Source organism: Melanotaenia boesemani, chromosome 5, assembly GCF_017639745.1.
Source record: "Melanotaenia boesemani isolate fMelBoe1 chromosome 5, fMelBoe1.pri, whole genome shotgun sequence".
NCBI lineage: Eukaryota > Metazoa > Chordata > Actinopteri > Atheriniformes > Melanotaeniidae > Melanotaenia > Melanotaenia boesemani.
In genome coordinates this window covers 29,003,069-29,030,170 of record NC_055686.1, presented here as the reverse complement: position 1 = coordinate 29,030,170, position 27,102 = coordinate 29,003,069, and the positions used below count along the sequence as shown (strand labels likewise).

Genomic DNA, 27,102 nt, shown 5'->3' with positions numbered 1-27,102 from the left:
CTGCCTCTGGGAACTGTGATCGACTTTCAGAAAGCCTGGATAACCTTCCAGTCAAACATTAGGGCGTCAGCGTTGCCATGACAACTATCTGGCCAAACAACATGCAAATCAGAGACGGTTAAATAAAGCTTGGTCTAGTTTCATTCTTCCACCAAACTGCATTTCACATGAAAGCTGGAAAACTGTCAGCTGAGGTAGAGGGCGCAGCAATCTGCTTCATACTGGTTCCCAGTTCATACCGGTTTCCAGTTTATCCTGGTTCCCAGTTCAAAGCGGTTCCCAGTTTATCCCGGTTTCCAGTTCAGACCGGTTTCATACAATATAAACCTGGCAGGGCTCTTAGGTCCAAGGACCCAGATCAGCTGGTCCAGATCACAGTCCAGCCCAGAGACAAGACCAGAACTCAGTCCAGAGTCCAGAACAGAGTCCAGACCACAGCCCAAGCCAGAGTCTATTTCAGAGTCCAGACCACAGGCCAGGTCGGAGTCTAGATCAGAGTCCGGGCCAGAGATCAGATCAGAGTCCAGACCACAGCCCAGGCCAGAGTCTATTTTAGAGTCCAGACCAGAGTCCAGACCACAGGCCAGGTTGGAGTCTAGATCAGAGTCCAGGCCAGAGATCAGATCAGAGTCCAGAGTCCAGACCACAGCCCAGGCCAAAGTCTAATTCAGAGTCCAAACCAGAGTCCAGACCACAGGCCAGGTTGGAGTCTAGATCAGAGTCCAGGCCAGAGATCAGATCAGAGTCCAGACCACAGCCCAGGCCAGAGTCTATTTCAGAGTCCAGACCAGAGTCCAGACCACAGGCCAGGCCAGAGTCTAGATCAGAGTCCAGGCCAGAGATCAGGCTAGAGTCTAGACCAGAGTCCAGACTGTTGCTGCTTTTAATTGTTGTAATTTCAGTTATTGTGCATGATTTTATTCCTGATTTCTGCCTTTTCATGCTGTTTTAATGTGGTGACAAACTACAGGGCTTCGTTATCAGGATGTTCCCTGTAAGACATTCATATGTAATCAATAAGCCGCAGAACCGGTTCCTGAACCTGTGTGAGCGGTTCAGCTGTAATGCTTCTCCCCCTAAGACACAATGCAAAGGTTTCATTAACAGGTACGTCCGTCTGCCAGGTGAACCAAGAGGTCTAACTAAAATGCTACATATACATATATATCCAGTGTTGGGAAAGTTCAATTCCTACATGAACTAGTTCAAAGTTCTTTTTTCCGCCGATATGTTGCTGCGAGCCATTTCCCTCAGAATACAGCTTTTTCCGGTTGTTCCACCCATTCAGTCCACGCTCGAAGCCAGCTGCAGCTTTCACTCCTACAGGACAAAAAAATGAGGAAAACTAGCTGGAATGGTCTTTTTTACTGAGGAATTATTAAACTATCTGAGGTAGGAACCAAAGGACGGACCTCAACGTGCAAAACATTTAAACATTATTTATCTTTTCATTAAGTCACTTTATTTTTTTATATGAATATATTTTTTCTGAATTGTTTGACCAAAGAAAAGTTCTAGAACTTGGGTCATAAAAGTGCAACATTCAACCCCAATGAAAAAGTAAAAACAAAACAAAGGAAGACATGCAGACCGTTTCTGAAAGCTGAGGGTTCCTCTTTACTCCAAGGCTGCAGGTCTCTGGCAATATCCTGCAGGAGGTTTTCCAGCTGCAGCTGGAGATAAAGCCAACGGTGCTGCTGCTGTACGCCATTATTTAGTTCTGGCTGGTGGAGGATATGCTTTAGCCGCCATTGCCACGTCTTTGAATTGTTTTTAGGGACATTTAGTCCACGTACCTTGCTTCTTGACACCCGGCTGGCAAAGTTTACACAAAAGGCCAGATTTCATACACACACATATATATATATATATATACACACACACACACACACATATATATATATGTGTATATATATATATATATATATATATATATATATATACATATACAACACACATATATATACATATGTGTATATATGTTCCATCATTACAGTTGTCAATGGAAAAGCCTGCATGAGGGCCTCAAGGCTGCAGAGACTACTGACATTTTAAAATGAGGCTTTAGACCATTTAAGTTTAGCTTTTAACTCATTTTTATTTATTTACTTTTAAATTAATCTATCTTTACCTTTTACTTAATTATTAAACTTTGCATTTTATTTATTTACTTATTTTAATTCTGCTTTTATTGGTATAATTTGTTGTTACAGTTTTAGATTGATTTGAGCTTTATTTATTTTATCCACTCCAGTGTTTCCTCATCTTCTTTGCACTGGCAGCGATACCTGCTCTGGCCGCATGGTTATTGCCTTGGGGATTGTATTTGTCGGGGTAGTCGGGGCCCTGCACTGCAGCCGTATGGGCTGTGGTGTGGGCCCGGTCTGCCCTGATCTTGGTTGTTTTGATGGTGATAGTCTTCATGGTAATGGGCTTGGTTGGCTCTTGGTGTGGATGGACCCCTAGGATATTGTTCCCTCACCTGGTGCCAAGACGTTTGTTTATACAGTTATTTTTTAGTTAGAGACAGTTTATTTTAGAGTAGGAACTCCATGTCCGTTAGCTTGTGTGTGAGAGAAGATGATTAAGTGTATGTGCTTTGACTTGTTTTGTCATAAACTTTGGGTGTACTTATATTTTTATAATGTAAACAGTTGTTCTCATCATGTAAAGCACTTTGTGCTGCTCCTATGCATAAAAAGTGCTTTAAAGTCTGATTTGATGAATTCCTGAAGAAAGACACTTCGATCGCCTTCATGATTGAAACAACCAAACAACACAAACATGAGTCTTTAGCAATCAGGAAACCCTTTAACCACACATCCGGAGGTCTGCCATCAGATACAATGACTACTACTTCATGCTCGAAGCAACTAATAAGATGGATTCATGTCATGTCAATACAAACAAAATATTGAAGAATCTTTGAATCATACAATAAAATTAAACATAACTTCAACATATCGATAGACCTATATCCTTTATTTTTCTGTGCTTGGCTGCTTCCTTGCATGTGTCAAAGCTAGCATGTAGCATGGCTTTGGTTTGTGGTTAATCTATTTTTAGCCGTCTCCCTCTCCCTCATCTGCTCATTCAAATTAGTTTAGCCAACACCAGGCAGTCAAATTAGCCCTGGCCTGCACCGTCACAAACACGAAGTGAGCCTGAAAGAGACTAAAACACATAAAATATGTTGCTTAGCTGCAGAAAGAAGTGAAACACAAGACAGCGTGTTTATGTGGAAGTTGTGATGGACGGTTGAAAGTACAGAAAGATGGAGATGTCACAGCTACAGAACAGCTGACATTACAACATTCATAGAGGTATCATACTAATTCATGTGAGGTCTCGAGAAAACAAACTGTTTAAAGCTTTTCTATCATTTGATTTTCCAGACTGAACCTTGAAGAGGGAAAAATTCTGACAGAACATACATTTCAGTGTCTTTCATGTCCAAGTCTAAACTGTGATAACATTCGAAAACGTCTTGTTCACTGAGCCGTTCAGATGTGAAGCGGCATCAGTAGATATATTCACCTCCATCTCCATGCTACATTCACCGCATCTGGAAAGTAGGAAATTAGAACTCTTTCGCTTCAGTTACAGTTTGTTAAACTTAAAAAAAATGAGCAGATAATGCTCAACCAACGGCGTCATGCAGCCCATAAACAGAAACATTTACTGGCACTCATATTTATCTCGTTAAATTTTAAGAGCATCTTTTCATACTGAGAATGAGTCAACCGAACAGACTGTTCTCCACCGTTATCCAAATTCAGTTTTTTAAAGAATATTTATACAAGGGTCCATTTTTCTATAATACATTTTATCATGTACTTATAACCATCTTTCACCATCATTCATTACAAGGGACAGAATCTTTACTTTTCCACTTTCCCAGTATAATCCTGTAGCCTGATGTCATCGTCAGCTAGCAGGATTCAGACTAGCTTTCTGACTGGTTACACTGGTGCATTTAACTATTAACTTGGGGGCAGCCGCTCATTTTCAGACTGCTGTTCATCACTCCTACCCACTGATGGTTGTTTAGAAGTAACAAGTTTTAGGGACATCCATCCAGCTGCGGGGAGGCTGGAGCCTGTCCTGCATTTAACAGGTGAAAGGCAAGGTACACCTGGACAGGTCGCCAGTCCATCGCAGGGCCGCTTTAGGAACATGATGATCTTTGAAGCACAAATGTTAAGCAGAAAAAACATGTTTAAATCAAACTTAAAGCATGAGCTTCATTGAATACTTTTGACTTTACGGGAACTAAGACAGCTTGTTAAAATGAGCCTAACGTCTGTTTAAACAAGCTCAACCTGGACCTCCTGCACCAAAGAAATATTAACTGTTCAGGAGCAACATAAATGCAGCGGAGGGTCAATCCACTGAAGTCCTGAATGCAGCTTATGTGGTAAGAGCAGAGAATGAAAGTCCCTGTCCTTCCTCTCCGGCTGAGCGCCTACTGAAAGGGCCCACCCTTAAATCCCCTCATTAATCTGGGGGAAGAAGCCATGAAAGCCTCGCCCATGAGATAAAACAGATGAGAGAAACTGTAAAGAGGGGTCCTCACCCAACACCTAAAGCCCAGAAGGAAGTCTGACAGACAGCAAAGTGAACAGGATGAAAATCTATTTAATCACATTGACACAATGCATCCGATTCAGTTTTGCCAAATAATCCAGTCCAAGTTCCTCAGCATGAAGCAGGATGACGCAGAGCCTACAATTTCAGGCCATGTGGTTAATTCATGCGTGAAGCAAGAACAGAGCCTGTTTCCCCAGAGCATGAGGAGCCTGCACCTGCCTCGTATGCAAACTTCATGCAGCGATGGTTTTCGTGCCCACGCACCACAAACAAGCCCTTCAGTGGAGAAGCTAGGCTCTCATTTTAATCACAATTCAACCGTTTTCCTGCAGCTTGTTGCGACGCCGCTGCTGCCCATCTCCCCGACTTTGAGACCAGCCGGTAATCTGATGCAGGTTTGCAAACCAACTAAATAATCTAAGTTTTAGCCTAACAGGCTTTTATCATGTTGCAGGTTTAACTAAATTTAGCACCTTGAGCCAAACAAACAGACAGCATCTCAGATCATAAGACTGAGTGCTTCACACTCCGGCTGCATGTGCGTTCCACTTCAGAGATTTCGGATTGGTTTTTCTCTCCTCCATGTGCTGTAGGAGTGTGTGCAGCGGACTGTTGGTCCCCAGCTACAAATATTTTCCTTGGGTCTCTGCAAGCCCAAACCTGTATGAAGAAGATTATTTCTAAAAAAAAAATGCTAACAACTGGGTGTGACTCCACATTCCAGGTTATTCCAGGGAAAACAAATTCACTGGAAAACATGCGCCTGTGCACACAAACATAATGGAATCAGAGCTCCAGCTGCAATCAGACAGGGTTTAAAGGATTAAAGCTGGACCCAAGCCGCTTGTCCTGCAACAGAAATGGAATCTAGAAGCTTTAAACACGTGTTGACATCTGCACGTATAGAAATCCATCTGAAGGAATCACATCTACCTGCTACCATCAGTACGTGAGGTTTTGTGTGCTCACACTCACACACGCGCACACATACAGTGCTAACAAGCTGAATACTGAAAAACAGGACATGACCTGTCACTCATAGAGCTCTAAGAACATCCCCCACCAGCAACCTTTATTTAACACCACCCACACTCTCACTTCTCTCCTTCATCCTTCTGCTCCCCCTGCTCAGTTACTAGTAGTCTGGTCACAGTAACTAGTAGTCTAATCACAATAACTAGTATTCTGATCACAATAACTAGTAGTCTGCTCAGTAACTTGTAGTCTGGTCATGATGACTAGTAGTCTAGTCTAACTAGCAGTCTGGTCAATAACCCCATGCAAGATTTAAAAGCTGAAAGTGAAATAAGAGCCATTTAATAATCATGAGATACATAATCCGATTGGTCGACTAGTTGTTTTAATAGTCGGTGACTAACAGACCATCAGAATAGTCATTAGTTGCAGCCCTAGATGACTTGTAGTTTAGTCAGTAACTAGTAGTACAGTTGGTAACTAGTAGTCTGCTCAGGAACTTGTAGTCTGGTCACGATGACTAGTAGTCTGGTCAGTAACAAGTAGTCTGGTAATAATAACTAGTAGTCTGCTCAGGAACTTGGAGTCTGGTCATGATGACTAGTAGTCTGGTCAGTAACAAGTAGTCTAAAAAAAAACCAAAGAACCTCCAGAAAACAGATACATCTCCAAATAAACAGTCTCCTGCTGTTTAGTGGTGCAGCAGTGAAATAGGTCCCCTCAAACACTTTCCTGCTACACCACGTTCCCACTGTGTTCATTCAAACCAGTATTTATGTCATTTTGTCACTTCTTCTACAAACCAGTCTGGAGGTTTTAATCCCAGTATAAACCAGTCTGTAGCAGCTGGATTTTTTAATCCCAGGATAAACCAGTCTGTAGCAGCTGGATGTTTTAATCCCAGTATGAACCAGTCTGTAGTGGCTGGAGCTTTGAATCCCAGTATAAACCAGCCTGTAGCAGCTGGAGCATTGAATCCCAGTATAAACCAGCCTGTAGAAGCTGGAGCTTTGAATCCCAGTATAAATCAGTCTGTAGCAGCAGGAGCTTTGAATCCCAGTATAAACCAGTCTGTAGCAGCTGGATTTTTTAATCCGAGTACAAACCAGTCTGTAGCAGCTGAAACTTTTAATCCCAGTATAAACCAGCCTGTAGCAACTGGAGCTTTGAATCCCAGTATAAATCAGTCTGTAGCAGCTGGAGCTTTGAATCCCAGTATAAATCAGTCTGTAGCAGCAGGAGCTTTGAATCCCAGTATAAACCAGTCTGTAGCAGCTGGATTTTTTAATCCGAGTACAAACCAGTCTGTAGCAGCTGAAACTTTTAATCCCAGTATAAACCAGCCTGTAGCAACTGGAGCTTTGAATCCCAGTATAAATCAGTCTGTAGCAGCTGGAGCTTTGAATCCCAGTATAAACCAGTCTGTAGAAGCTGGAGCTTTGAATCCCAGTATAAACCAGTCAGCATCAGACATGATGTTTCCAGCCTCAGCTGTCAGATTATGAGCCTAAAATGAATGTATCAATAGATATAGCAGCATAAAGTTCGACTAGAAGAAGAAAGCAGAATTTATTACTAACAGAACTTTGTAGAAACAACACACAGATCAACAGTGACCAAACCTTTTCTCATCTGCACATCATTCTCTCAAGTCTTGGCTTTCAGGAGAAAAAATATTGGCACTGAAACAAACAACAGAAACTATTTTCATATTTCCACTTTTTCCTCATTTCCAGTTATTTCTGCTACTTCCTCACTAAACCAACTGCAGCTCAGCTGCTTTGTTGCGCCACCGGCATCAGAAACGTCTTCTTGGCTTTATTCCAGCCATAGAGGAGCTTTATTTTTCTTCTTTTCAGACACACATAGAACTTTCTGCTCACTTTGGCTGCTCCTGATTGAACATTACTGTCAATCTAAGTTCTCTGGTTGGTGGAAAGTTTGACAGGAAGTGACCTCATCATCATGTGCAGGTCTAAATAGAGGTCTCTTAGCAACATAGTAGTGATAGTGAATAGTAGTGAAAGTGTAGTTATACATCACAGTTTACCCCACAGAGCTACACACCACCACTCCTTGTGGAGGAGTTAGACTTCGGGGAGACCCGATGGAGGCTGACACAGCGAAACTTTGGTCAGAATTCTGATTGGATAGCGATTAGAGATCTGATTGGTTTTCAAGTAAACATGTAAAATGAGGGACAAATGTTTTGTACTTTTAAGACTTATAATCTGCTATGAAGTATGAGGTACATCCAGGATTTATGTCCATTTATTATGGATCTCTAAGGGTAAAAAAAGTGACTCAAAGGCAGCAAAAAGAACTGATCTCAACCGGCTCTGATCAGCATGTTTTTCTATGTTCTCGCTTATCGGCTCCGGAGGTTGTTCTCCACAGATGAGTCACAGTCGGTTGGGGAAACTCTATTTAATGAGCTCAATTTTTGGCTCGAAGCCTACCGTTTCACCACCGTTTAACCCTGCCGACATGCTGAAGCTTACGAGTCATTACGGAGTATTTACAGGTAGCTCGTTTACCTGGTGCTCAGACATTTGTTGGGATTTACCCACATCCTCTAAACTATCATCACTCCTCAACAATGGATTACAGTTAAGCCTTCAAGGAAGAATCCAAAGACAAAAAGACTTAGCTGCAGCTCTGCGTTTGGAGAGGCTGATGCAGACTGCACAGCATACAAAGCAGAAAGTGGCGCTGCAGCCAGACTTGCTCTAATCTGATCCATTCAGGGGGATTACGGAGGAAAGTCATCACACCCTAACCTGGGAGAAAGTTCCAGTGTGCTGCAGACATATGGAGGAGAAATCCAGGAAGTGGATTCTGTCTGACTGGGAATAAAAGACTGAACTGGGACCGTACGTTGTCCCAGGACTCTGGAGTTTTAACATGGGGATATGTGCATGAAAACCAGTCCCTCTTTTCCTGCAGACATAAAGAGAATATAGGCCATTACTGATGGTGCAGGGGCTTTCAGACAGATGTAGGACTGAGAGGGACAACAAAGCCAGGAGAGGACATAATCCACAGGTTCACGGTGGAGGAGGTGTGTGTGTCCCTGTGGCAGCACGAGACTGGGATTATAAAACCTGGATTACACATGCAAGTCCACAAAAACACTAATCCTCTTTTGGATTTGGCCCAGGTTCTGATTTAACTCACTTTGGCCTGAATCATCCCTGTTCAGAGGCTCAGCTTGATCTTCATTACATATCACAGCGATACCGTTCAGGCCTCAGATCCATTTAAGTCCCTTTATAAGCTCTACCATGTAGGAAAAGATATACGATATACTATACTAGATATCATATATTATAACATACTAGATGTCATATATAATAAAATACTCTACTGTACTGGGCCAGAGCTGGACTGGCGACCAGTCCAGGCTGAACCCTGCCTCACGCCTGCTGATCGATGGGAAAGGCTTTTAGCTCTGCTTTTTTACGGATGTGAGGAGGAAAAGGAGGCCAATCAGGAGGTTAATCGGTAAACTGACGCCTCCTGTGCTGGTTAGCGACCATCATCACATATATTACTTGACTTCTTACACTTAAATGAAGTGCTTCAATGGTTGAAAATCATGACCCGTCTCAACAAGGACATGATGTACGGACCTCTGACTGTGTTTGTTTAGGAAACGATGTCATTAGCCAGCAATGGCCGAGCTATGTTAGTCTTATATGAGCTTAGTTAATATAGAGTTTGGTGTCAGATTTATTCTGAGACTGTCATCTCTGACTTATTTCCTCATTCCTGGATGTGGAGACAAAGATTTATATTCAAGCTGAACAGCAGTTCTTCCACAGAAGCTCTTCTTGTTCTAAAACCGTTTCACTTATTTTCATTTGATGGGGTTAAACAGAAAACACTCATCCATACTCATCTTCCTCCTGAAGCTTGTTGAGTTCATTTCTAAGAGTCACCCTCAGGTGGAGCCGCTGGATGGAAAGCGACATGCCACAACCTCAATAATCCTTCACTGAGACCACCGTGCACGCTCCCAGACTCAGATCTGACCTGCAGAGTTCCACCGCGGGTGTTAGAGTTTAACCTTCGGATGTAATAGGGCTGGGCGATATGAACCAAATATTATATCTCGATATATTTTACCTGAATCACGATATACGATATATATCTTGATATTTAATTTTTTTGTCAAGTAACCAAAGAGACAGTTCTAATTTACAGTCTCCAGTGCTAAATATACTTTTATTAAGGATCAGCAGCACATGTGCATTAAAACAGCTGACTGAAACTACAGTACCTTTATATTAACTTAAATGCTCCTAGAACAAAATAAATTAAAAATACTTTTCAATGACCATAACAAAAATACAGCTGTGCAAAATAAAAAATGCTTTTAACTCAAAACAAGCCATCTCGATATAAACGATATTCCCTCCTTCTATATTGCATCTAATAAAGTCTCGATATATTTGAAAATCTCAATATATTGCCCAGCCCTAGGATGTAAGGTAAGAATAAAAATCCTGGCTCAGGTGATCCTGCAGTCTGATGAAACCTGACCAGATGTTCATGGTGAGCAAACATCCATAAGATGTGTTAGAAAGAAAAGAACCAGAGAGACTATCCCAACTCAAAGTGACCCAGTTTGAACCAAAGTAGGTTAAAGATAAGCTGAGGTCCAGGATCAATAAAAACCAATCAGTGCTTCGTGTCCAGAAACATCAAGTCCACAGTTTCCTGAAGACAGTCGCACCAACCGACTACAAGTAAACCGACTCCCTCCTGGCAACATATTCAGAGCAACTTTACTTCCACTGTATGTCGCCTACACAAAAATTTCTGCTTCTCCTCCAGCACCCTCCCTTTCTCTCTCCAGATTTCCTGTCTCCCTCTGTGTTCTTTAAACCTTTCAGCCCTTTGCTAACACATCTCAGGAAACTCTGCCACACAAAGACGTGGCTAACCTGAGGTTAACCTGTGGTCACATCCACATTTCCCTTCTCTAAGCCATGAACTCTCCTCCATTTCTGCTCCCAATGAACCGTCCCTCCTTACAAGAGGGAGTCTCTTGATTTTATAACATCTTCTCTCTTTCTTCAACATATAATGGCTACAGTCTGATGGGAAACCTGGGAAACACTGAAACAAATGGAAGGAGCTGTTGCCCAGAAAGGATTTAAGCTCTGATGTTATTCTGAACTTTTAATGAAGAGGTGAAGTTGAACGTTACCATTGTCATGGCAAAATCATTCACCATAGCAACGCAGTCAGCATCTCAGTGCATTCTGCTTCAGTTAAACACACAGATGGATTCTGAACCAGAGGCTGCTTTTAAACCATGACTTTGTCCTTTGACTGTTGTTCCTCCAGTTTGGGCTTGAAGGGTGATTTGAAACAGAACTGAAGCTAAAAGCTACCTGATGTTGACACAGATACACCAGAATCAGGCTCAGATTCAGCACTCTGATCCACACATATGCAGGAAGAAAAGCCTGCTGAGTGGATGTCAAAGACAAGAAAATCTTTACCCCCACAGCAGCCTGAAGAGTTGATCCAAGGCTAGATGAATCCATGTTTTCATGATGTTTCCAGCAGATTCTGAGCCTAGCATCTGAATGTGAAGCTGAATGGAGACTCATTAGACCAGCAACGTTTCTCCATCTTCTATTGTCCAGTGTTGGTGAGTGTGTGTGAATTGTAGCCTCAGTTTCCTGTTCTTAGCTGAGAGCCACCCGGTGTGGTCTTCTGCTGCATCCTGGTCCAGACAACTGCTGCTCGCTGGATATTTTCTCTTCTTCAGACCATTCTCTGGAAACCCTAGAGATGGTTGTGGGTGGAAATCCCAATAAATACTCAGATCAACAACCATGCCACGTTCAAAGTCTCTTAAATCCGCTTTCTTCCTCATTCTGTTGCTCAGTTTGAACTTTAGCAAGTCGTCTTCACCACGTCTACATGACTACATGCTGCCATCTGATTGGCTGGTTGGATATTAGTGGTAACAGGAAGTAGAACAGGTGGAGCTGATGAAGTGTGGGTGAGTGTAAATGATATGGTCATGACTGAAAGGTTCAGGGTTCAGACCTTAAACTCACATGTTAGTATTTGGTGGTAGAGAAACACGATGGCGTGCAGCAGCAGGAAGACGGAGTACAAAGGAAGTGAAACATTCACCTGTAGTTTATGCTGTAGCTAATTAGCAGCTAGCACCGTGACACCGTTATGGTCAACAAAGACCGGATGTTTTAAAAACAACAGGAAGTTACATCATGTGTAATATAAAAAAAATCTGATAATGGAAAATGTAGAAATGTAGCGAAGTGTGTGTGTAGAAGCTTCGATTATTACAATAATCTGATTAATACCATATATTGTTGATGGCCATGTAATCAGGCTATTTTATGATCGAATCAATGGAGATCGGTGTATCGTTTAACAAGCTGTTCCTCTTATTTCTCTTCTCTTTGTGAAACTGATGAGGACTAAACATAAAGGAAAGACCTACTTTTCCATCTTTCTCCCCTTCACTTCCTTTCAAGGGCAAAACCTGCAGAAAAGGGAAACTCAAAGTCCCCAGACTTATAGCCTGAAGCAACGTAACACAAAACATGTTAAACAACCAGGAGGAAGTCTACAAGGAGACCTGCTCATTTACTCTGCCTCCATCTCCTCAGACAGCGAGGAGTTAGCACCAGAGGTGCCCTCTACCCGATCACGGAACCAGGAAGAACCGTGGTGGGAAAATGAGTCGAGGAATACATTTCCAAAGAGCCTCAGAGGAGCAGAGAGGACCCGACCTCGTCTTCTCAGTGGTTTATTAAGGCGGAAGAGAACACCTCTAAAAGGCGGCGTCTCCAGATTAGAGTCTGACAGACAGAAGCTCTAATTAAAGTAGGCGGCCTGTCCCTCAAGTGACTGGCCTACTTGGCTAAATGAGGACTGAGAATGAAGCCCACAGGGAAAACTCTAATTTATCCTTGTTCTAGAGGAGGAAGTGAGACAGGGAACCTGAGTGGATGAAGTTGGGAGGGTCAGAAGCTGGAGAGCAATGGTTTCAGACGAATACTAGCTTCCCATGCAGAGCTGCAGAATGCATCACGGTCCATTAACACCAGCAGGACAAAATCCCCAAAACAAAATCCTGAGGCAACACAAGCAGAAGCACTTCACACCTCAGAATCACAGAGTGGGAAGCATCACTAGATATTCTGCACCAGCAACTCTACTAGTCCACTGATAATTGGCTCAGCTCAATACAAAATACAGACAGCTGCAGAGATGTGCAAGAAAACACAATAAAAAGGCAGCTGAGCATGAAGAAAAACCTTCAAATTAAACACTTGAGCAGATATAGATCACTTCCACTTTTAAAGTGGGTCAACAAACCTTTAGAGACAGGCTGCGGCACTCAGTATAATGCTGGAAGGTATTCATTCTTTATTTTGTTATACTAATTTGTCTTATACTACAAACACCATTCTGAAACAGCCTAAATTACATCGGGAACGTAGCGCTGGGGGACCTTTTTTACTACTACACCGGCAAACCTGCAGCAGGAAGCTAAAAGGGACCTTTTTTTTTTTACTGTTGCACCAGTAACCCTGCAGCAGGAAACTGAGGGGGACCTTTTTTACTACTACACCAGTAACCCTGCAGCAGGAAGCTAATACATACATTCCCACTGGATTTAATGGGAAAGTGTGTCCAAACTTTTGGCTGGTAGTGTAACTTTGGTCATACCGCCCAGAACTAACTCAGACGTCCACAGGGACGTAGAACCAGACAAAAGGCTGCAGCTCAGACAGTCTCCTGAATCCTTGCTGTTAAAGCAATTCTGAGATATCCACCTAGCATTTGGTCTGTGTACTGAGGAGATTATCCGTTCCATCTGGTTAAAGAAAGCCTCAGAATCTCAGCAGAAGAATGGAAAGCATCCAGATGGAAGACATGGAGGACAGTGGGTTTCTCTGATCTGTCCAATGTCTCCACACCTGGTGAGTTAGACAGCAGGTCATTAAAGTCTCATTTATGCTGTACATTAAATCCACATCCAGACAGAGCCTTCTGCTCATCCTCTGCAACGCTTTTCAGTCGGTTTTCAGAGAGCTTGCAGATCTATATCCAGACAGGGAAAACAAGGCAGTACCAGCAGAAACCATTGGGGGCAGTGTTGAGCAGTATAGCTCACGTATGATCAGTGAAAGGAACAAAGAAGAAGAAGCTGTGATAACAGTGGCCACACATCACCAACTACTGCTCTGCTTTCTGAGACGGTACATCATGGTCTCCTCCAGCGTTGCCATGGTTACCATTGTCTGAAACTGACATCTGAACTCAGGTGTGAACGCTGCCCTCTGGTGGACATGTTGTCCAACAACTACCTTTTATTTTTTAATGGAATAATTGAGTCTCAAAACGGTCTCCTGCACTTTGTCCAAACTCCAAACCCGACACACTCAAAGTAAATGAAAGTCTGATCAGGATCCATCAATATTTGTACGAGTTGTAAACTCAGCACATGTTACAGCCTCCCAGTATAAAATCTCATCTACTTTCTCTGTTTATTCAGCAAACAGAAAGAAGTAAAAACCTTTTTCTCTCTCTCCCCAGGCTGAGTTCATGTTCAGAAAGACCAGCCCTGATCTGCAGAAATCCATCCAGCGTAAAGATAAAGAAGCTGATCAGTATTGATCAGGTGCTTCTGAGTAAAACACCAGCTTAGCATCTGCTGGTACATTCATTTATAATTTATTAAGTCAGCAATAAAACTGCTCGTGTTTATCTTATATTTCATGCAGCTTTTCCACTTATCACGTTTTCTTTAGATTTATCGAGCCAATAAGTGTGTTGTTGTTAGTTTAAAGGTTAAAATGACGAGCCATCAGCCAAGCCAGCTGGCTGATGGGAAGCAGGCAGACAGATGAAAAGTAGTCCTCATCATGGACGGAGGGGTCCTCCCTCCAACCGACACACCAGCCTGATTTCTGCTTTTCATGCTCCCTTGCGTAGGTCTTTAGAGATATTTCTAGCCGGCTGTGAGCAGCTGTGCATCTCTTACAAAAAGAGAAGTCTGGGCTAAATTATGGCCAGCATACAAACACACTACAGCTGTAGCTCAGAAGAGCTGCCATATCAACTGGAAAGTCAGTCGATCGATTCCCAGCTTCTCCTGACTCCATGCCAAATTCTCCTTGGGCTAGACACTGAAGCCCACGTTGCCTTAGGATGTGCTTATCGGGGTATGTGTGCTTGTAGAAAGCACTTATCATGTAACAACAAAGTGCTGTATGAATGTGTGAATGTGACGTGTGGTGTAAAAGAGCTTTGAATGGTCAACATGACTAGAAAAGTGCTGTATAAGTGCCATCCTTTTACCATTTTTAGTTGGTCTTCACTTAGAGAAAAGACCACTCAAACACAGGTGCATTAAAACATTCAGCTATTCTGTGTCAGACTTTCACAACCCTGTAAAATCCTTTCAGAGCGGACAGGAAATGAGTTTTGACTGCTCCGTTGCTGCACCAGTACCATTGCTCCACGGGCAGTGAATGAAATGCACAGAATGAAAACAAAGTTGCATCAATGTGTTGCTGCTTGTGTTGCATGTTTCACCTCTTGCAGGGGAACCAGCAGCCTGTACCACAAAGTGAAGGACACGTTCCGTAACTCACTCACCGACTCTGGTTAGACTTCCAGTAACATAAGCGATTCATTTACTGGAGGTTAAATTCTACAGATGACAGATAGTTTCTCTGTTCCAGCATTAGCGACTGGGCGGGAGGTCTTTACTGGTCAGGTTTGATGGTCTGTAGCAGACTCTGTTGCAGGTCTGTAGTGTATTTAGTTCCAGATGTGGTCCAGGTTCTTTATTTCCAATGTTCCAGCAGCTGGAAGTCAGAGCTAGCTGGATGTTTTCCTGCTTTCTAAAGAAATGTTTTTATTATGTAGTATCAGAAAGAAGCCTCCAAGTCCAGGTAGAGGTCCTGTAGCCTTTCATCTGTTTCTCTGAGTGAAATCTAGAATTCATGTTTTCCAGGGTGGACGCATCTAAAATTTCAACTGTTATTGCAGGATTTTCTGAGTTGTTTTACAACTTAAAATAATCCACTATAAACCATTAAATACCCTAAACCTGGTGTAATTCTGGTCATTCTGAACAGTACCAACATATTCCTGGACAACCGAGAATCTGTCTTTTACTTCCAGAACTAATGAGGATAATTCGGTGTTGAATGTGAAGATTATTCACTTTATGGCCTTTGACTGGATCGATTAGGCTCAGTGGACACACTTTAGGCTTGAAAGTGAGTCTGAATTGGAGACAGAGACACAGGGACAATGTCTTCAGGGATACAGTCATCACTTATGCTTGTGTCCCAGAGTCTGCATGAACAGCTCACTGGACATCCAGGTCTCAGAGCATATGGGTCAGCCGGGACCTGAGGGATGAGCTGTGGATACAAAGACCAGACACTCAAACGCCACTTAGACTGTGAGCAGAGCGTACAGTCTTTCTTCCCTTTATAACACACGCAAACGTGCACACACACAGCACATCTCTTTCATGTCCAGTTTGAGCAGGCTACCGTGTAAATGGCGTGTTGAGCCGCTGACATTAGCCACTGGCATGCACAACGGGATGAGGGTGCTGCGCTTTACCTTCACTCATTTTCTGTGTTTAGATGTGCGGATGCTCGCTGTGACGGGGCGTTCAGGGGCTGTCAGATGAAGCTCACCCAACTAAATAATACCTTCATTCTCTGAATGTGTCTCACTGGCACAATGAACAGCACAAAGCCTGTAACGCCGTATACTTCAGCTCCATTATCACCCCACAGACTATTTTTAGCTCTCCATCTTTTTTGTTTCCATGGGAATGAAGAGTTCAGCGAGCACAGCTGGGGCCTCGGGTGTTTTCCAGAATGCCTGGCTCCTGAACTAGAGCTAGCTTTTCCACAGCCTAGTGGGTTTGTCAAGTGATCATTTCCACTCGGCTGACTGCAAGCATCACTAGGTCTGAGTTTAACCACTGTCCCAGTTTTTCCTTCACACCGGCCCGTGCCTCCACTTCAAGACATCTGGAAAATGTTGTGATTGGTCCCAAAATCAGGCCTCATATGAAATGTTGAAGCTAAATACACAAGAACAGAAAGTTTTCATTTAAATGTCTGAGATTTTAATATTCTAGTTTGTTTCTGTGGTTTGATATGGATGGAAATGACAGTGTTAACCGCCTCACATTACACCGCATGTAACCAAACTAGGAATTGACATTTAAATGAAAAACCTGCCAAACGAGTCAGCCTGATTTGCCTTTAGTTGTTCGTTTAATCTCAGGTTAGGTAGGGTCGTGAGATGCATCCTTCTGGCCGATGAGGAGTCAGACAGTTTCCAGTTCAACATGGAGGTAGCTGGGCCACAAGCTCCTCAGCATGAGCTAAGAGGAATAAATTACCCAGATTTACGGCTCTGTGATGGTTAAGCTCTGACCTCTGGGTCCACCAGAACGGGGAAGGCAGAGCACCAGACAGTGTGAAGGCTCCAGTGGGCGTACTGGGACACCCTACATATAGACTAAACATTACAGTCCAATTCCAATTCTGAAAGAGTTAATCACCTGAACCTATAGATTTTAGTCAACCAAATAAAAATCTTAGATTTACTCGACTAGAACAGACAGTAAGAGACGATGTTATAAAAAGCTTTAACATCGAGGTGAAATCCGCCATCCATCGGCTCGTTACGGGCTGAACTCCGTCCAGCAGGCGGTCCTGGGTTCTTCGTCCCCTCAGGTCAATGGTTCACTTACTTCTCTGATCATTGACGCCAGCGTGGCAGCTGCGGTCTCTGCACGAGTAGACAAGACGTTAGCAGCAGTCGCTCCGCACAGTTTACATCTGCTCTCCATATTTATTGTCTTCACTACACATCAGAGCCAACGGTACCGTCTCCCGTTAGCAGGCCGGACATGAGCTTCCTCCCACCATACGTGGAGGTCAAGTCTGACCGGATGTCTTCCCAACTCGCTAACCCTAACCCTTCCCCTCGGTCTGGTTGGATCTTGAAGAAAGTCTCAACACATTTCATAATAGTTTGGGTCCCTGTATGTTCGTTTTTATTCAGCTTTCGTCAGAACAAAAAAAAGGAGCCATTGACGAAAACCATGGGTTAGGCCACGGCAGGTAGGCTAGCTTCCATTAAGAAGACGGGTCGTGGTGGAAGTCTTCTCATCCAAACTGTCATGTTAACCCATGTTAAGAATGACCACTGGGACTTGATCCCCTCATGAAAAAAGGAAACTTCCTTTTGCTAAACAGTCCCATTTCCCCGTCTTGGCTCCAGGTCCACAGAGCATGGATCATCCTGCAGGAAGGGCCTGCTGGGTTGGAGGTGGAATGGAGACACAGGGTGAGTGGGAAGACCCAGATTACCGACTACACTTATCTACAGTAACAATGACTCCTAAACGAAGGTGTTTCAATCCAGGATCCAGCTGGTCCACTTCCTGAGTCCTCTGACGGTTCCTTCCAACAGCTCGTGTTGTTCACAGCCAGTCGGTCAGAGTGACTTCCTGACATTGTACTACAAAGTATTCCCTGGAAAAGGAGAGAAAGGCTTCGGAAACAAAGCCTTGCCTTGAGATGGGACTTCCTGTTTAGGATTTCTCATCACATAGAGGTGCTGTTGGGTCTGAGGTTTCACCTCAAACATCACTTGAAGCTTCTGTAGGTCAAATCAGGCTGGAATTCTTAAGAACTTGAACATGCTGGATGAAAACAGATAAACTATGATAAGCAGTCTGCTGGTGGTATCTGGTTCGCCTCCTTTCAGAGCCAGAGAACCATTCACCTCAAAATCCATCAGTCAATAACAGCGACAAGAGTTCTAGTGAGATAAAGCTTGGAAGGACGGCATCATTCAGGTTAATTCCTCCTCACAACCAAAGTAATCTCAGGGAATTTTCCAGAAAAGGCAAGCAGCTTCAGCCTCAGTGAACCGTACTGATTTAACCTGAAGGGTTATTGATGAAAACAAAGTCCCTTCTGCGTCCAGAGTCCCAGCAGGAGCATTAATGATAAAACTGACTGTTATGGTTATTATTAGCAAACCAGGAGTCATTTCACAGCTCATTGATTTTCTGCTGCTGAACCAATCGATTGTTAACTTAAGTAAATATTGGAATCACCACAGTTCAGAGATGATCAGCTGATTTCAAATCAGTCCCCTCAGTTTCGCTCAGAAAGCCTGAACTGTAGAAATTCTTTTAAAAAGTCAATGATGGAAAAATGAGAAACCACTTTAACCCTTAAACCTTAAGCAGATCTCAAGACCTGGACATGATGATGAAGCCACTTCCTGTCAGACTTTCCACCAATTAGAGAGCTTAGATTGACGGTAATGTCCAATCAGGTGCAGCCAAAGATCAATCAGTGAGCAGAAAGTTCTATGTGTGTCTGAAAAGAAGAAAAATAAAGCTCCTCTATGGCTGGAATAAAGCCAAGAAGACGTTTCTGATGCACAGTGGCACCACAAAGCAGCTGAGCTGGAGTTGGTTTAGTGAGGATAGCAGGTAAATAGTAGCAGGAATAACTGGAAATGAGGAAAAAGTGGAAACATGGAAATAGTTCCTGTTGTGTGTTTGTTTCAATGCCGATTTCTTTTCTCTTGAAAGCAAAGACTTGAGAGAATGATGCAGATGAGAAAAGGCTTGGTCACTGTTGATCTGTGTGTTATTCCTACAAAGTTCTGTTAGTAATAAATTCTGCTTTCTTCTTCTGGTCGGCCTTTATGCTGCTATATCTATTGATACATTCATTTTACATCATTTTAGGCTCATAATCTGACAGCTGAGGCTGGAAACATCATGTCTGATGCTGACTGGGATTGAGAAAAAAGAAAAGAGAAATCAAAAAGGTGAAGAACAACGTGTCTGCACATCTGTGTCTGCTCTTTTTGTTTATCTGTGGAATATTTTCTAAGGATTTAATCACAATGACTTCAGAGGCTTTGCTCCATGTCTGAGGATCTGACACCAGAACTGTGGAGAAGCAGAGACGGTCTCTGGTGAACAAATCCATCCCCTTGTCCACCAAGCACACCGTTGTTGTGCAGTGTCTGGAACTGCAGCTAATCTCTCTGGATGATGACAAACTCAGGTTTTTAAGTCTGGATGCATCATGTCTGAATGAAAAGGAGGCTTTGGTGGTAGACCCAGGAGGATCCGTCTGCTGCCAGCAACGAACAGAAAGCACATCTTTCTCCTGTTTACGCCTACATATGTCCAGCTTTGGTAGCAGAGAGCTGGGGTCTAAAGCTTTCAGTGTGTGAATAAAGCCGGGCTTTACTGGGGACTATCTGAGGGGCTGGCGGCCCACCAGTGATGATGTAGGACACATGCTCTGATTTATTCTGAGTAGGTGGAGGTGTACGACCGCATCAATGATCAGGCTCCTTTGTGTTTTTGTAAAAGCTGTCAGACATGCTGCTGCACATCTCCACAGCTCCGCTGGTTGCCTGGCAACCTCACAGTCATCAAAAAGTAGAGTAATAAGTACAGTAGGTCAACTAGCAAAGCTGCAATAAATCGAGTAAATTATCTTTATTTTCCTTTCTACTAACAGATGAAGGAGGCTCAGACTCCAGGACACATTGGCCCTCCATCATCTCAGAATCTTCTCCAAATAATCCAAAGAATCCAGCAGAGTAAATAAAGTCTCCTTAGTTTTATTTTCAACCACCTCTATTAGCCATTCTGCTTTTCTTCATGCAGCTGCCAACACTGGGAGGAAATCCCTGCATCAGCTGCCGACTACACAACCATCCCCAGCTACTTAAGCATCTCCTTCTCTTTGTGGTCTGTCAGCCAATGGGATCTGGAGCTGGGATCGAGCAGCGCACGGCGCAGACGGCCAAGCCTCAACCCACACTGCATGGAAAACCATGAAGGGAACAAGCGAAAAGGTCAGGGGAGGGAAATAACAAAATCCATGTCTGGACAGAAGCTCTGATTAAAAAGAGAAGCTTTTTTTTTTTTGCAATTCTGCCATAACGTTGCCTTCACTGGCATTTGTTCTGCTGGAAAACACAGCTCTGAGTCATGTGGCACTTCTTTTCCCAGAATGAGTCAGAAAAGGCAGGAAGAGTTGGGGTGACCATGAGTTGCCAGGAAGAGACAGACCCGGACCAAGTCCAGTCACACAGGAAGCCGGTCTAAAGCACTGTCATGCTGGATGAAGACCCGGCTGCACCACAGCTACACACAGCCTAAGCTCTAGACTCCTAAGCTCTGGACTCCCCTCCTGCAGACACATAGCCTAAGCTCTAGACTCCTAAGCTCTGGACTCCCCTCCTGCAGACACATAGCCTAAGCTCTGGACTCCCCTCCTGCAGACACATAGCCTAAGCTCTAAACTCCCCTCCTGCAGACACATAGCCTAAGCTCTGGACTCCCCTCCTGCAGACACATAGCCTAAGCTCTGGACTCCTCTCCTGCAGACACCTAGCCTAAGCTCTGGACTCCCCTCCTGCAGACACATAGCCTAAGCTCTAAACTCCCCTCCTGCAGACACCTAGCCTAAGCTCTGGACTCCCCTCCCGCAGACACCTAGCCTAAGCTCTGGACTCCCCTCCCGCAGACACCTAGCCTAAGCTCTGGACTCCCCTCCCGCAGACACCTAGCCTAAGCTCTAGACTCCCCTCCTGCAGACACATAGCCTAAGCTCTACACTCCCCTCCTGCAGACACCTAGCCTAAGCTCTGGACTCCCCTCCTGCAGACACATAGCCTAAGCTCTAGACTCCCCTCCTGCAGACACCTAGCCTAAGCTCTGGACTCCCCTCCCGCAGACACCTAGCCTAAGCTCTGGACTCCCCTCCCACAGACACCTAGCCTAAGCTCTGGACTCACCTCTTGCAGACAGCTTCTTGGTGTTGATTATTTTGGCAGCGTATTCCTGTCCCATGGAAATCTTCATGCACCTCCTCACCACAGAGAAAGCACCCCTGCAAAACAGCCAGAGTTGCAGGTTAGCCTCAAAGTGTTCGGCCTGGGCTGAGCTGCATGTTCATAAATAGGACTTCCCATCATGAAGGGGGAAGAGTTTACCATCAGACCTGGAAACAGCAGTTAACCTCCGAACGTCTGCTGTCACAAACTAGAGACACTTCTCGTTTTATGTTACTTATTTCTATATTATTAGTTTATTTTTAATTGTCATAGACCTATTATAAATTTAAAATATAATTATTTGTTATATTGTTTTATTTTATGCCATTTTATTCTTTTAGTTATTTTTTCCTGTATTTATGTAGTGTACATGAATCCAGGGGTTGAACAACATGAGGCAGGTGGAGTGTAGCTTGGACAGAGTTGTTTGAGTCTGGTAGGACGGAAATGGCCTGAAAACCCAGGAAAATTATCAGGAAACATCCACATGAGGAAAAGTTGAATTTAACAACAACCTACAGCAGAGTTAACAAGCAGGTGAACAGGTGGCTTTCAGGTCACATATACCTGGACCAAGTGAAGCATTCCTCCCCCGACATGTGCAGACAGACTACCGGGACAGAGGGACATGCGAGTCAGACAGCCCACATTCCTGATGAAACTCCCTCTCAGGTGAGGTCAGTGAAGCAGCTCTGAGACTTCTTTCAGCCCAGTCATGGATAAAAGTAACATGTGTTAGTATAAAAACTGGTTCTAGTGCACCAGTAACACCAGTAAACGTCCTTTAACGCCTCACTTCTTCACATCTATCATTCCTATGTGAAACTACGGGAGCCCCGCTGGATCAACACTTCATATCAGTTTCTGCTTCAATCAGTTTGATCATTTCTCAGCTCAGCGTGACAGTTCAGTCTGTATTTACCAGGTGATTTATCTTAGTTTGATATAAAAACAAACTGGAGAAGTGAAGCTGAGGTTTGTGGAGCCACACCCTGCTCTGCTCTCTAGTAAAAACATCCTGGTTTAGCATGAAAACTGAAAACTTTTCCATGTGCAGACTGGATTCAACTAAAGGAAACAGGGAGGGGGGGCTAAAAAATTACCCTAAAAATAAAGATCACAATAATTTAAAAAATATTCTAAAAAATTACCCTTTTTTAGTGGGAAACTTCTAAGTTTCTGCCACAGACACATGGTTTCCCACCAGGGTTTCTCGGCATCAATCAGCTGATCATGCGAACAGAACTTAATACAAATTTCTTTCATTTTAATCTCCTCACTGATGTCGCTGGTAGTTTGTTTAAATGGGGTCAAACTTCAAGCTTTCATTAAACTATCATGAGCTATTTTAATATTCGGCGCTAACTTAAACGAACTAAACATTGTTCTCTACGATTTTTTTTTACTTTCATTCTGTGTACCTGGTATTAATGTCGCCAAACTGACGCTAATGGCGGTTAATGCGCTGGGAGAGCCAATCAAAAGATTCCTGATTCACACCGTGCGTCTACAAGAACCAAACCCAGCCTGATAAATGGAAAGTCTCATGTTTTGGGTTTGTTTTGTTTGTTTGTTTTTTCATTATCGGCCAAGAGAAAGGAATGTCCGTTTGACGCCCCGCACGCACGCGCCATCAAGGTGAGCGCAGGTAGGCGGAGGTTTGTGTAAATCCAGGAAAGCCCGCGTGCACGTTTTCTCTGGAATTTGAAGAAAAAGTGTCTAAATCAAAGACAACTTACTTCCCCAGCTCCTCGTACAGCTGGTACTCATCGGTGAACCTGGTGCAGGTAGTTGTAGCCATGTTCAGGTGCGCGCGGGTCCGACCTGAGGTGGAGAGGGGGACTGATAGCTCAGCCGCTTTAATCACGGTCCACGGTCCTTTCCCCGGTCCTCGTCCCAAAGTCTCACTGGTCGTCTTTCGGTGAGCAGCAGTAAAGAAAAACAGGGATGCAAAGTGTGGAATTGGCGCTAAATGAGTCCTGGAAGCGGAAAATTCGCAGCGTCGACTCTCCCGCACAGGTTTGCGGATCCCAGTTCGAAATGGACTTGACGCGGACGTCGCGACCTGCTGTTATGTCTGTCCCCGGGCTGACACTTGGATTAGTTGAAGGTGGTCAAGTCAAAATTGACAGACCGCATTGCACTTCCGGTTATTACGCTTCAAAATCAAAGCACCTTAATGCGAAATTAAAAGTTACTAAAACGCTTAGTTTGACGCAGAAATAAAGATTCACGAACCATTTTTAACCATTAAAGCCTTTTAGGAAGTATGTATTTAAATTAATTATATAGCTTTAAAAGCAATTTCTTAAAAATTTTAATTATTAAAAAAACGAGAGGAAACCCCTCTTTACATTTCTTTTTCTTTTCCTTTGAACAGTTTGATTTTAAGATATTTTTTTTAAAAAAAATGGTTGGAATGAAAATAATTCAGTAACAAAAGTGAAATATCCCAAATTTAAAACAGTAATGAAATAACAAACACATAGTTTTGGAATGACATGCCCAAACCAAGTGGTAGAGATTGGTCAGAAAGGTTTGTTCCACACGTTTTTAATAAATTAATCACGGTCACTGATAAATTAGCTCTTCTAAACGACAGAGGAGGAAGTTAAAGGGTTAATATCCTCAGTTTTATCTGTTGGTTTTAACATTACGCACCTGCAGTTCATGGTGTTTCAATACATTTAAATCAGTATAACCTAAATATCAGATTTAACAGGAATCGTTTCACTATGTGTTTGTGTTTCCGGTGTTGCCTGGTCTGACTTGACTAAGCAGCTTTTTTTCAGCGCTTCCTTGTTTAAACCACTGCACGCAGGCTCTACCTGGAGGCGGGAGGGAAGCCCTGCTTTACGGAGGAGGGTTGTTATTGCTGTGTGTGTGTGTGTGTGTGTGTGTGTGTGTGTGTGTGTGTGTGTGTGTGTGTGTGTGTGTGTGTGTGTGTGTGTGTGTGTGTTGCTCCAGAATCTCATCAAACCACCATTTCCAGTACTTGGTAAAAGTCTTGATTGAGACTCCTTCTTCATGTTCTGCTTCTAAGCAGCCAGACGTTTTAATGTGATCTTCACCGATGATTTTCCAGTTTTTCTGACAGTCCTTACCATCGTTTTTAAACTCATTTTCAGTCATTTGATGGCATAGTGACGTCTATTTTCTACATGTCTGGAGTCAATGCAGTCCAGCAGCGCCTTCAGGCTGAAAACCACTTCACTACTTTTTCTTACAGGGCACCGCGTGATGTAGCTGAGTTTTGCTTTAGGCATCACGTCACACGCTAGCAGCAGCTAGCAGCTATAAACAACTACCCTCATGCATGCATCATGCTGATTAAGCAAAGAAGACGTCATCGGAAGATGAGAGAAAACGAAAGAGGAAAAGGGACAGAGCAACAGATAAGAGGAGTCAACATTAGACCGATTTTTACTGGCTGGAGAGATCTCAGAGGAGAGACAGGATACAAGATGGATGCTGGATTAGCTGTTGATAGGGAGCACATCACATAGAAAATCTGGAAAAGTTCACTAGTACATCTTTAAAGATCTACACCTAAATACAGAGCTTTCTGCTCACCTACATTTGTATTTATGTCCATTTTCAGAGAGCTTGCAGGTGCAGCAAACTAAGCAGTACCACCAGAAACCACAGGGGCAGTGTTGCACCGTATAGCTTACTAGAACTGGACACGTGGAGGACAAAAGAAGAAGAGTCAGGACTAAAAACTGTCTACAGCAGATGAACAGGATCAAATCCAGCAAAGACCTGAACCAGGACCTGAGAGATGCACCTGGACCTTCAGTTGATCCATCTACTGGTGGTCAAAGTCTCATCAGAAATGGTCTCCATGGAAACGGGGTGTCAGGAAGCCATTCTTCAGGAAGGAAAATGGGGAAAAAAGGCTAAGTTATGTCACATGACACAAGAACTGGATCCTCCCCAGAACCCAGACCTCCACAGGTCCGATGGAGGGACGGATCCTCCTCAGAACACAAACCTTGATGGGTCAGATGAAGGGGCGGATCCTCCCCAGAACCCAGACCTTCACAGGTTCGATGGAGTGATGGATCCTCCTCAGAACCCAGACTTTGACAGGTCTGATAGAGGGACAGATCCTCCCCCAGAACCCAAACTTTAACGGGTCCGATAGAGGAACGGATTCTCCCCAGAACCCAGACCTTGATGGGTCTGATGGAGAGATGGACACTTCCCAGAACCCAGACCTCCACAGGTCCGATAGAGGGACGGATCCCTCCCCAGAATCTGGACCTTTATGGGTCCAATAGAGGGACAGATCCTCCCCAGAACCCAGACCTTGACAAGTCTGATAGAGGGATGGATGGTCCCCAAAACCTAGACCCGAACAGGTCTGATGGAGGTACGGATCTTCACCCCTAACCCTAATGCTGGGTTAGGCTCCAGCTTCCCTGTGACCTTTAATGGACGAAGCTGTACAGAGAATAAAAGAATATATACACATGTTTATATATTTATTTGTGGGTGTGTGTGCGTGTGTGTGCGTGTGTGTGTGTATGTGTGTGTGTTGCCATGTCTCCTAATGATTCTGGACCAGGAGACATGGTAGCATAAAGCTGTGCATCATCAGAAGTTGTGTTTATTTCCTTAGACCAGGGGGGTTGAAGCAGGAAAAACATGTAAAACCTGCAGTCTGGTCTAGATCAGGACCAGAATTGGACATGTCTGGTGTAGATCAGGACCAGAACTGGACATGCCTGGTCTAGATCTGGACCAGATCAGGACCAGAACTGGACATGCCTGGTCTAGATCTGAACCAGATCAGGACCAGAACTAGACATGGTCTCGCTGCTGCTCCTATAAGCAGCTAATCCGCTGCCCTGATGAGTTTAGAGAAGAGTTTATCTGACATGAGTTTGAACATAAGGAGTTGAGCCATGTTGTGAGAAGTTTATTAAAATCTCTGCAGATCGTGGATGGTATTTGTCATCAGATGGGGCGGGGCCTGTCAGAGCGCAAAGTGAGCCATCATTCTGGGCTAATGACATCCTTCTCAGTACTGGGTCAGTCATTAGCAGGCAGCCACCGGCTCATTAAAGTAATTAGGTCATGGTATTTCTAAAGCTGCTATTAATTCTTATATCTTTGGGCAAACACAAATTAATCAGACAAATCTTTATTAAAACCCAGTTTTAAAACAACCCTGAAGAAATCCTCCACCCTCCCTCTACAGCTTCACCTACTGCTGGATGGATCTCTACTACTCCCCCTTTCATTCTGTAATCTGCTCTGATGTACTCGTGGAGAAGTGATGTTGTAAAACAAACCACTGGCTGCTTCCTGGTCTGGATTTCAGCGTTCACCATCACGCTGAGGTAACATCAGCAGTGGCATTCACGTGATCCTCCTCCTCACTCAGCGACAACTTCCTGCATCTCACTGTAGAGGAAAGAAAATATTTACCAGGCCTTCTGCTTCTGTCTACATCAGCACCATCACCATGACAATCAGCTATTTTTAGAGGCAGTAAAACAGACCCCAAAGGAGGGATTCACCTGCTATCTGCTGCCCTCTAGTGGTGAGACGTTGTAATGCCACCCAGGGCTTTCCCTGCTGGTAGGAGCTTTTCTGAAG

At 43.7% G+C, this 27,102-nt stretch overlaps 1 protein-coding gene across 12 annotated transcripts in view; it reads right to left on the bottom strand.

The window, feature by feature from the left end:
• camk2d1 (calcium/calmodulin-dependent protein kinase (CaM kinase) II delta 1) overlaps positions 1-23,606 on the bottom strand; it is an 85,314-nt gene extending 61,708 nt beyond the window's left edge. For 8 of the 12 annotated variants that reach the window (XM_041984540.1, XM_041984544.1, XM_041984548.1 and 5 more), the window contains exons 1-2: positions 23,235-23,606; positions 21,457-21,551 (exon numbers count right to left, since the gene is read on the bottom strand). In XM_041984540.1, coding sequence (XP_041840474.1) covers positions 21,457-21,551; positions 23,235-23,296 — 157 coding nt within the window. In that variant the 5' untranslated portion in view covers positions 23,297-23,606. The remainder of the gene's footprint in view (positions 1-21,456; positions 21,552-23,234) is intronic. The other 4 variants (XM_041984550.1, XM_041984547.1, XM_041984545.1 and 1 more) reach the window with 1 other exon arrangement.
• Between the last annotated feature and the right edge of the window lie 3,496 nt (positions 23,607-27,102).